General features: G+C 39.1%; 1 protein-coding gene across 7 annotated transcripts in view; it reads right to left on the bottom strand.

The window, feature by feature from the left end:
• Window positions 1–239: 239 nt before the first annotated feature.
• The window catches only part of LOC109917771 (protein tyrosine phosphatase type IVA 3-like), a 121,435-nt gene continuing 110,420 nt past the window's right edge, over window positions 240–11,254 (bottom strand). For 6 of the 7 annotated variants that reach the window (XM_048596104.1, XM_048596105.1, XM_048596103.1 and 3 more), the window contains 3 exons: window positions 8,448–8,578; window positions 3,561–3,635; window positions 240–458 (listed from right to left, as the gene is read on the bottom strand). In XM_048596104.1, coding sequence (XP_048452061.1) covers window positions 341–458; window positions 3,561–3,635; window positions 8,448–8,578 — 324 coding nt within the window. In that variant the 3' untranslated portion in view covers window positions 240–340. Of the gene's footprint in view, window positions 459–3,556; window positions 3,636–8,447; window positions 8,579–11,254 lie in introns of those variants that run through there. The other variant, XM_048596106.1, reaches the window with a different exon arrangement.

The following is an 11,254-nucleotide window of genomic DNA, read 5'->3' as shown; positions in this document are numbered from 1 at the left end:
AGTTCCATTTCCTCAGGTCATCACACAAACCTACCATCTGAATATAAGCCATATAGACAAATATCCTGTAGGATTTTTCTTTCTTATGGTATACAGTAAGTTGTTGAAGTATTAACATATCTCTAAAGGTAAATATTCTTACAACTTGTAACCAGAGTCCACAAGCCTCCAAAAAAAAAATTGTGCTTCGTTCTAGTTGGTGATTTTAGTATAAATAAATATTCAAGTTACTAAAGGCAGAAAAAAAACCATCCAATTGGATTTGAAGACAGGAAACCCAATGGCATTTTATTTTTTATAAAAATCACTGTAAACCATTGTTGGCTGAAAGTGTTCAAATTCATACGATGGCGCAATTGTTCTTGTGATTATTATGGGCCTTGAATCGAAGTCTCATCTTTGGCCGATACTTTTCCAAGTATAAGAGCTGTTTGCTGTTGATGGCACCTCTGCGTTTCCTATTTAAAAAAAGCAGAAAAAAAGTGAAAAGAAATGTAGAATGTCAGCTTGATATCACAAATGTGATCAGTTTAAACACCAGTTATTCACGGGTATCCTTGTTGTTCTAATGTCAAATGCAGGAGAATTGATTGATTGATTTATTGTCACATGTTCCGAAATACAGTGAAAAGCTTTGTTAACGAGCGGTACAGGCAGATCACAGCAAGCAAAGGATGCACAGAGGCATACAGCTTATATTGCAGGTTACATTATTTGAGGCTCGAGTCCGTTCAACAGTCTGATAACGGCCTGAAAGAAGCGGTCCTTGAACTGGCTCGTGCATGCGTTCAGGCTTCTATATCTTCTGACTGATGGAAGAGTTCGTAGGAGGTTACTACCAGGATGCGATGGGTCTTTGGTGATGTTGGCCACATTCATGCTGCAGCGAGCCATGCAAACAGTCCATGGATGGAAGTTGGTTTCCGTGATGGAATGGGCTGTGTACACCATCTTCTGTAGTTTCTTATGGTTGTGGGCAGAGCAGTTGCCGTACCAGGACATTTTGCACCTTGACAGTATGCTTTCAGTGGTGCATCTGTAGCAGTCGGTGAGCGACCTCCTTATCAATATGCCAAATTTCCTGAGCTGCCTGAGGAAGAGGAGGCATTGTTGTGCCTTCTTGACTCACATTTATGTGGGAAGTCCAGGACAGGTTGTCAGTTATCGTTATTCAGCTCGTTTCAACAATTTTTTATTCATAGTACCAGCTGCAAACAGTATTTTAAAATGCTACAGTGCAGGATGAGTAATGAAATATGAATACACTTGTTCAACTGAACTTAACTGTCTTACTATTACAGAAGGGTCTGTTTCCATGCTGTATAGCTCTATGACCAAGGGAAAAGCAAATACAAGGCTGTATTTTGTTTAAGGTTAAACATATCAACAATTTTGGCAGCTCTGCAATGGACAGAGGACGCAGCTTGCGTGTTTTATTGCATCATAAGAGGATCATGTTGCACACTGGGGGTGGGGTGGAGAATGGATGGGTGGAGCTGTTTTAGCCACAGCTGGGAATTCAAAAGACTTTCCTGTCTGTTCAGTTTGAGTAGGGGGAAATCCCAATATGGGAGGCCCATCTGCAACTTTACAGTAAAGAAAATGTCAGTATGTGTCCATGCATGCAGAAGTTAATACCAGAAACTCTGATGCTCTTTGCATGCTGCACAGTGTCAGGGTTTATTTGTCAAAAACAGCAAGGTAAAGTTTCCCTTCTGCAGGTTTGATAGCAATGAATACTAGAATAATTCATACATTAATTGTAGATCAGTTAACCTGACATCTGTAGCAGGGTAAATGCTAGAGTCAATAATAGAAGATTTAATAGTAGAACCATTGGAAACAGTGACAGAATCAGATGAGAGTCAGCATGGATCTTTTTTATTCATTCATTCAAGACATGTGAGCGTTGCTGACTAGGCCAGCATTCATTGCCAATCCCAATTGCTCAGAGGGCAGTTAAGAGTCAACCACATTGCTGTGGGTCTGGAGTCACATGTAGGCCAGGCCAGGTAAAGATGACAGTTTCCTCCCTAAAAGGACATTAGTGAACCATGTGGATTTTTCTGACAATTGATAACAGATTCACAATCATCATTAAAACATCTGGAAGCAAGAGTCTATTGAATTCAAATTCCACCTTTTGCCGTGGTGGGATTCAAACCCAGCTCCCCAGAATATTACTTAGGTCTCTGGATTAACAGTCCAGCAATAATACCATCAGGTCATCGACCCCGACCCCCTCCCCCTACCTCATCAATTTATGCAAGGGGGAACACCCTTGACAAAGCTGGAATTTGTCAAGGATGTAACTAATTGAGTTGACAAGAGGGCACGAGTGGATGTGGTTTACTTTGTCTTTCAGAAAGCTTTCGATAAGGTCCTATGTAAGAAATTAGCATGTAAAATTTAAGTGCATGGCACTTGGTGTAATGCGCTGACATGGATAAGGGGTTGGCAGACAGGAAACAAAAAAAAAAAAAAAAACATACAGGCCCTCTTTTGAGTGGCAGCCATTGCCTAGTGGGGTTCTGCAGGGATCAGTACTTGAATCCCAACTATTCACAATATATATGAATGATTTAGATGAAGGAACTAAATCCAACATCACCAAGTTTGCAGATGACAAAACTGGGTAGGAGGGTAAGCAGTAAGAGATGCAGAGATAGTTCATTGTGATTTGGACAAGTTGAGAGAGTGGGCAAATGCACGGGAGCTGCATTACAATGTGATTAAGTGTGAGATTCACCACTTTGTAGCAAAAATAGGAAGGCAGATTATTTTATGAATGGTAACAGATTGAGAAAGGGGGAAAGTGCAACGAGACCTAGGTGTCTATGTACACTAGTCGCTGAAAGTAAGCATGCAGGTGAAGCAGGCAGCAAAGGTGGTAAATGGTATGTTGGCCATCATAGCATGATGATTAGAAGTATAGACGCATTATGTCTTGCTGCAGCTGTACAGGGCCTTGGTGAGACCACACCTGCCGTATTGTGTGCAGTTTTGGTCTCCTTATCTGAGAAAGGATGTTCTGGCAATGGAGGAAGTGCAATGAAGATTTACCAGACTGATTCCTGGGATGGCAGACCAGACCAGAAAGGAGGCTAGATCATTTAGGACTAAACTTCAGTTTAGAAGAGTTAGAAGAAAGAATCTCAGCAACCTATAACATTCCACCAGGACTAGACAGGATAAACACAGGAAGAATGAGTCCAGAACCACGAGTCACAGTCTAAGGGTGCAAGATAGGCCATTTGGGACTGGGATGAAAATAATTTTTTTCATCCAGAGTCAACCTGTGAAAACTTCTTCCACGGAAATCAGTTGACATCAAAACACAATGTATTCAACAAGGAGTTTGATATAGATCTTAGGGTTAAAGGGATCATAGGGTGTAGGGAGAAAATGGGAACAGGGTACTGAGTTGGATAAATCAGTCATGATCATATTGAATGGTGGAGCAGGCATGAAGGGTTAAATGACCTACTCCTGTTCCTTTTTGCCATGTTTCTGTTTGTATAAACCAGTTAATAATTTTTCCAGGAACAAAAGGCTCTTACTGTCTGATGAATTGAATCGCATCTTCATACTTCATTCCACTTTCAATAAGAGCAACTGCTACCAATACAGGAGCCCTGTGTGTTTAAAACAAGTTAATGTAAGCATAAGAAAAGAAACAAAACGATTGCATTTACATAGTGCCTTTCACAATCCTAGGATATCCCAAAAGCATTTCCCAATTAATTAAATAAAATTCTGATATGAATTACATCAACCCAAGAAAGCAGCAGCAATAGGTCTCTTGGTTTAAAATTAGTTAAAACCTCAGCTTTAAAAGTGACCTGCAAATGAAGTGAGGCTAAACAAAGAAAAGTTTTTTTACTCAGTAAGTAGAGTATGGAATGCACTGCCACCACAGCAGGTTCAATTGAGGAATTTAAGAGGGCACTGGACGATTACTTGAATAAAAATAATGTGCAAGATTATGGGGAAAAACCAGGAGTATAGCACTAGGTTATGACACTCATTTCACAAGCTGGTGCAGGCACAACGGGCTGAATGACCTCCTGCTGCACTGTAACATTTCTGTGATTCTCTGATATCCTTTGACAGTATAACACTCTCTTAGCAGTTCAATGCAACATCAGCTGACATATTTATTGTTAAATCAAACAACATGTTACCCAATAATCCTTTTTGACTCGAAGTTGGAAACGCTACCAAATGAGTCACAGCTATTGCAGCATAGAACATTGCCTATTTGTAATATACATGACTGTACATAAGTAATCTGACATATTGATAAGGCAGATTAATATTAAACAAAGAATGCTGGAGAAACTTAACAGGTCTGGCTAGTAGGGTTTCTCTTCTTTCAGAACTTGAGTTAATTGTGTTTCTCTCTCCAAAGATACTGTCAAACTTGCCTAGTCTCTCCAGCATTTTCTGTTTGTTTCAGATTTCTAGCATCCAGTGTTTTGCACTTGAATGAATATTAATGTGGATAAAGATCATGCACATCAGCAGATCATAAATGCATACATATCTCAAAACAGATTTTTTTTTACGATGAGGAAGGAAAACACTAGTATGGTATTACTGACCACTCAAGATTCGGCCGTTGGGAAGAAATACATTCTAGCACTTTACTGCATTTCTAAATCAAAAAATTACTTTAACCATGTAAATATCTTGGTGAGACTGCATATGGAATAATGCACAATCATACAATTTCAAAGCCCAGAGGGGAAGCCAGCTAGTATATTGGGATAGACCGAGACTTGGTGCGACATAAAACTTACAACCATTTAAGAGAGTCAAAATTTACCCCATCCTGCACCAGCCTCTTGCAAAATAAATACAATTTAATGCCACACTTCCACTTCTCCTACATAAGCGTGTACCTACATTTCCCTCTTTTAAAAGATGAGAACCATCCATATATTCTACCTATTCAGTAAATCTCTGGGAACATAAATTACTTACAGCGTCTTAATCACCTTGTGATCATTCTACATTGCTGATTTCTATTCCCAACCCTACCCTATCACTGAAACACACAAACATGAGAATTAGGCGGTGTAGGTCACTCAGCCTGTTCTGCCATTCAGTAAGATTTATGGTGGATCTAATTACAGTATATTCTCATCTACCGATGATGAGCAAAATGGTGAAAAATTAAGAAACTATGTTCCATTGCCATAAGAACATTCAAAGGTTCTACAATACACTACTTGTTGAGAAGGAATTCCAAAGACTTAGGACTATTGGCAAGGGAAAATATTCCCTCACTTGTGTCTGAATTGTACAATCTCTCCTCTCATTGTTAAACCTATTCCCAGTTCTAGATTCTTCCACAGTAGGAAATATCTTCTCCAAAGCCACATTCTCAAGACTCCTCAGGATCACTACATTTCAATCAAGCCATCTCTTGTTCTTCTAATCTCCGGTGGATACAAGCCTAGACAGCCTAACGTTTTCACATAAGGCAACCCACCGACTCCAGCTTTAATTTTTACTGAACTCTATCAGAACTATTTCCAATGCATTTCCTTTCGTCCACAAATAGAGACTGATACTGCACACGAAATTCAGATGTCATTTCACCAAAGTCCTTTGTAATTGAAGGATAACCTTCCATTTTTGACCACAATTTCTCTTGCAATAAACAATAATAGTCAGTTAACCTTCCTAATTATTTGCCAAATCTGCATAGTAACCTTAGATGATGCTTACACTAATACACCTAGATCCCTTTACATCTTAGAGCTCTGTGTTACGGGCGACACGGTGGCACAGTGGTTAGCACTGCTGCCTCACAGCGCCAGGGACCTGGGTTCGATTCCAGCCTCGGGCGACTGTCTGTGTGGAGTTTGCACATTCTCCCAGTGTCTGCATGGGTTTCCTCCGGGTGCTCTGGTTTCCTCCCACAGTCCAAAGATGTGCAGGTTAGGCGGATTGGCCATGCTAAATTGCCTGTAGTGTTCAGGGAGGTAGAGGGTGTATATTAGGTGGGTCATAGGGGGATGGATCTGGGTGGGATGCTCTGAGGTTCGGTGTGGACTTGTTGGGCCGAAGGGCCTGTTTCCACACTGTAGGGATTCTAATTCTGTAACCTCTCACCATGAAGATAATCTGCTTTTTTTAAATTCTTCCTGCCAAAGTGGACAATTTCCACATTTCCCCATATTGTAGTCCATTTGGTAGTTCTTTGCCCACCTAATTTATCTATATCCCTTTATAGTCTCTTTATATCCAATTCTCAACTTACTTTCCTACCTATCTTTGAGTAGCCAATAAATTCAGCAACCAGATCTCTGGCACCTTTATCCAAGTCATTTATATAAACTGCAAAATCTGATGCCTGGCATGGATTCCTGTGGCACAACACTCTTTACACCTTTTCAACCAGAAAATACCCATTTATACCTGTTTAATTGTAGTTAGCCAATCTTCTACATATGGCAGTGTTAACCCCTATTTTCTGCAATAACCCTTGATGCGCAACTTAACAACTGCCTTTTGGAAATCAAAATACAGGGCATTCATTTGTCCCCTTTTAATCACAGCAAGTGTCATTTCCTTAAAGAATTCCAACAAATTTGTTAAGACATGACTTCCCTTTTACTAAATTAAGTTGGCTTTGCTCGATAACCTTGAGTTTTTTCCCCCCAAGTGCCTTGTTACAGTTTAGAAACAGCTTCTAATACCTCCCTTATGACGGGTATAAAGCAAACTAACCAACAGTTTCCTTCTTTCTATCTCCCTCTATTTTACAGTCTAATGGAACCTCAAGGGAGGTTTGAAAAATTCTCACAGCCCACTTTTTAAGACCCTAGAATGAAGTACATTAAGAGACAGGATCTTGTCAGCCTGTAGCTCCAACAATTTGCTCGGTGCCACTTCATTGGTAATTTTGAGTTTCACCCTCCCTCCGATTTCCTGATTTTTAAAAAATTCTTGAATTCAAACAAATTAAAACAAAATGAATTTGAAAAAAATCTCGAATTAAAAAAGCTTGCCTAACCAGCACCAAATGTTCTAAAAACCCATCTAGTACAGTAATGTCCTTTGGGTAATGAAGTCGATCATTCTTACCTGACCTGGTCCAAATGCAACTTCAGACTGTCTGCAACGTGGTTGACTGTAAACTACCCTCTGGGTAATTACGGATGGACAATAAATGCTGGCTTAGCTATGCCACATCCCATGAATGTTTTCTTCTTAAAATTACAGCTATTTCTAGGATGTTATTCATATTTGCAAGTGTAGACTGATGCAAAATATCTGTCCAATTCATCTGCCACATTATGTTCCATTACTAATTCCCTAGACTCACTTCCTGTAGGATCATCCATTGTTAACTTTTCCCCTAAATTAATGATCAGCTTTTATATTTTCAGCTAGCTTTCTCTCATTTTCTAATATTTTCCCTCTTTATTAATCTTTTAGCAATCTTCAAACCTTCAACCTTTTAGTTTTTGATGTTTTCATATTCTGTCCAATCTTCTGACATGCCATCTTAGAAATTATATGCTTTTAAGTTTGATATTATATTTAACATTTTTAGTTAACCACGGATGGTGGCTCCTCCCTTCAAAATATTCCTTTCCTCCTGGAATGTATCCAATTTGTACATTTTGAAATTTCAAGAATCTGCCACCGCACCTCTATTGATATATTCCTTAACCTACTTTGACATTTCACTTCAGTGGGCTCTGCTTTCATATCCCCTTAAATGTGCTTATTTTTGAAATATTAGCCTTACACGTTACAACAAATTTTTACTTTATTCCTTCATTTCCCATCCCTAATTGCCCTCAAAAAGGTGATGATCAGCGACTTATTTCAACTTCTGTAATATAAGTTGAAATATACGTGTGATGCAAGTACACCCAGGTGTTGTGGGGAAGGCACGTCCAGGATTTCGACAGTGACAATGAAAAAAATAGCAATATATTTCCAAGTCAGGATGATGAATGGCTTGAGGGGAAATTACAACCGGTGGTTCCTCCTATATGCCTGCTGCCTTTGTTCTTTGAGACAGCAGAGTTTTGCAAGGTGCGGCTGACGAAGCCTTGGTCTTTTTTCTACTGTACTTCAGCCATATTGTTCTCTATCTCTATTTTGGCAGAATAGTTCACAAATCACATTTTAGAATTGTCTCTTTAAAATTCCTCCACTTGCTATTTGCTAAGCCTTGCTTCTTTGACCATACAAATTCACAACCCCCTTCTTCCTTATTCCTGCACCTTGTCTGAGTTATCTCTTTAAGCCATCTTTGTTAACATAGTGAGTTTAAAGACATTATACAAGATTTTCTAAATGTTGTTTTGTTGACAAAGAAACAGTCCTTTTTATTGCTATATTGAAAAGCAACTTCCCTTCAAAAAAAATACATAAATAATGTCATCAATAAAGACATTTGCTGACTTTTGCATACTTACCGCCCAAGACCAGCAACACAATGGACTGCGATACAGCTACCAGGCTGTTCGGTGAACTTAGTTTTAAGCAAATTAAGCCAGTCATCCACAACTTTGTTTGGAGGTGGATCACCATCGTCATATGGCCAATCCTTAAAAGGTTAAAGGATACAAGTAAAACATATGATTTTATGCTGCAATGAAGATGACTTTGCTATCAACATGTCCAGATATACAACATAAGCTGCTTATAAGAATGATATACATTAAGATATATTTAATATCTAATGAATCATGACTTCCATAAAGGCATTTGTAAAGAATCTAGACTAGTGTCCCAAAATTGAACTTGAAAGAACAAGCAATGTCTTTAATTAGTTCCATAACATTTTTCCCATCTATTCCATCTGCTCCTCATCTTTCCCACCCACCCCCCAACTCCCATTCTACATCATAAAAGCCCCTAAAAGCTCCCTTCAACTCCAAAGAAAAGCTATGTTGGACTTGCAAAGTTAACCTTGTTTCTCTCTCTACAGATGCTGCCTGGCTATTGATTTTCTCCAGCAGTTGCAGTACCTTGTATTTACATTTGGTACTACATAGGGTATGTCAAAAAAGGATGCAGTTAAGATATAGTTTAGGCGCATAAATGAGGTTGGTGAGCTGCAAAGCTCACCAGTTATAGCAATACAGAAAACCTGGTTTAAAGAAGAGTACAAATGGACTCTCCAACCACCCTTTCCCCCCCACAATACTCGATTAATAGCCTATAATTTGATTTTAGGCTTTGAAGTGAAATTTGAAACCACACTATTTTAACTCAGTGGCAAAGGTGCTACTTACCAAGTTACGGTTGAGACCTGACACTGTCAGCTCAAATGTCATGAGCTGGATTGGCGGGGGTGTTTTGCAGATAATGGGCAGGTTAAGGCTCATATATAGATTGGTTGGGTAGGAACCTGGAGAAGTGCAAAACCTCTGGGGTTTTCAGGAAGGGCCACCAGGAAGGGAATTTGGATGTTTGGTGCCTTGCCAGCACGCTGTACTGAGGCTGGAAGCTACTTTCTTTGTTTTCTAACAAATCAGGAGGGTCGCTGAACCCCATGCTAGAAAATAAGTCCTGGCTTTCTGCAGCAAGAACCTGCTGTCTTCTCTCAGGAAGCTGACGTTCTCTTCCAATACTTACTACCCTGCCAATGCCCATGCGATTGTCTAACAGTTAGACAGCTCAGTTTGCAGCAACCCAGACTGAGATGGTACAGTCTGAAGCTGTTTCTAGGCCTAGAACTTCAAGGATGTCTTACTTGGTCATCTGCAGTCTCCTTGATAGAAGGTCCACTATTCATGCTGTGGTCACTAAGGAACCACCTTGTAGGTGAAAGCAGATAAACTTAGATATATAGAAGGCAGGCAAATGGAAGGGAAATGAACAAAGCTGATTACATTATTTTTGTGTTCATCATGTCATAAGTTTATTGAGATAGTTATCTCAAGTTTACAAAAAGTGACCTGAAATGTTAACTGTTTTCAAACAGATACTGTCAGATGTGGTGAGAGTTTCTAATTTTTTTGTTTTAATTTCAGATTTCCTGTATTAACAGTATTTTGCTCATATATAATTGATCTTTCCTGTTAAAGAACAATCGTTGCCGACTCTCATTCACAATCTCGAGTAACTCTGCACATACTGTTTATTAGTCACAGAAGGCATGCCACACTAATGACCTGACAACCATTAAATAGCTGCAGGGAGAGGTGCTGTGTAGAGGGCTCACCCTCACATATATCCCAGCGTAGGGAATACCCTGCCCTACCCCTCGGTAATATTGAGCCCCCTGGACCAAATAGCCCATGCTCTAATTGAAACCACACCTTCTTCCTTCACGAACTAAGGAGATGCAAGTTATTTTTCATACTTTCTTTACTAATCTGTTATGCAATTTTCAAGTAAACCTGATGCATCCATTATAGTCATAAATCACAGGTGCTAACAGCACATTCAGCTTTCTCTTATTCAAAGACTAATATGATTTCAGCACGCTTGTGCCATTTGCAAAAGTATACAAGCCCTGTTGTTTTAACTTGGGTAGAGCTATATTACGTGTATATACAAGTCATACTTCTATTCACATGAAGTGATGCCTTGCTTACATAACATAACATTTGAACAATTAACAGACCAAAAATGGGAGTGCTTTATTTTTTTTTTAAGATCAAAGGCTCAACTAACAACACAGGCTGATTCGTTAAACTTTAAAATAAACAACAATTCCAGTTCGACTGCAGGAAGGAAATGTGTCTTCAAACCACAATTTGATGAAATGTACAGTCTATTGCACAGGTCAGAAGAATTGCAATACTGACAACACTATAACTGAACTTCCTGCATGTGATAACTTGCAACTTAGTAAATAGCAGCAGACCGATGTATTAAGATATAAACTAACCTCATCAGGCATTAGAGATTTTACATCCAGACTCAATGGAAATTTTAACTAGACAAGTCCAGACATTATATTTTTATAGTACAAATATTTCATTAAAAATAAGGAATCATATTTTTGAGGAGTTATTTAAGCTGCGTTGAAAAGTAAAACTGTAAAACTGTCCATAGCTGAAAACCATTTGCAGCTAACATAAAATGGCTGAGGAAGATTTGTAGCTGACACAGCAGCTTGCACAGTTTCCGGTTTTAAGTCAAGCTATAAGCTGGAGTAATTAGATGCCTTCATAGAGGGAGTACATTCAAGGTAACTAGATAAAGGTAACACACAAAGGGTTCTTTGAAATGTATACAATGGGCTTGGTTACACAGAAGTACATGCAGC

This window comes from Rhincodon typus, chromosome 4, assembly GCF_021869965.1.
Source record: "Rhincodon typus isolate 14 chromosome 4, sRhiTyp1.1, whole genome shotgun sequence".
In the NCBI taxonomy this organism is placed as follows: domain Eukaryota; kingdom Metazoa; phylum Chordata; class Chondrichthyes; order Orectolobiformes; family Rhincodontidae; genus Rhincodon; species Rhincodon typus.
This window is presented reverse-complemented; position numbering and strand designations above follow the sequence as displayed.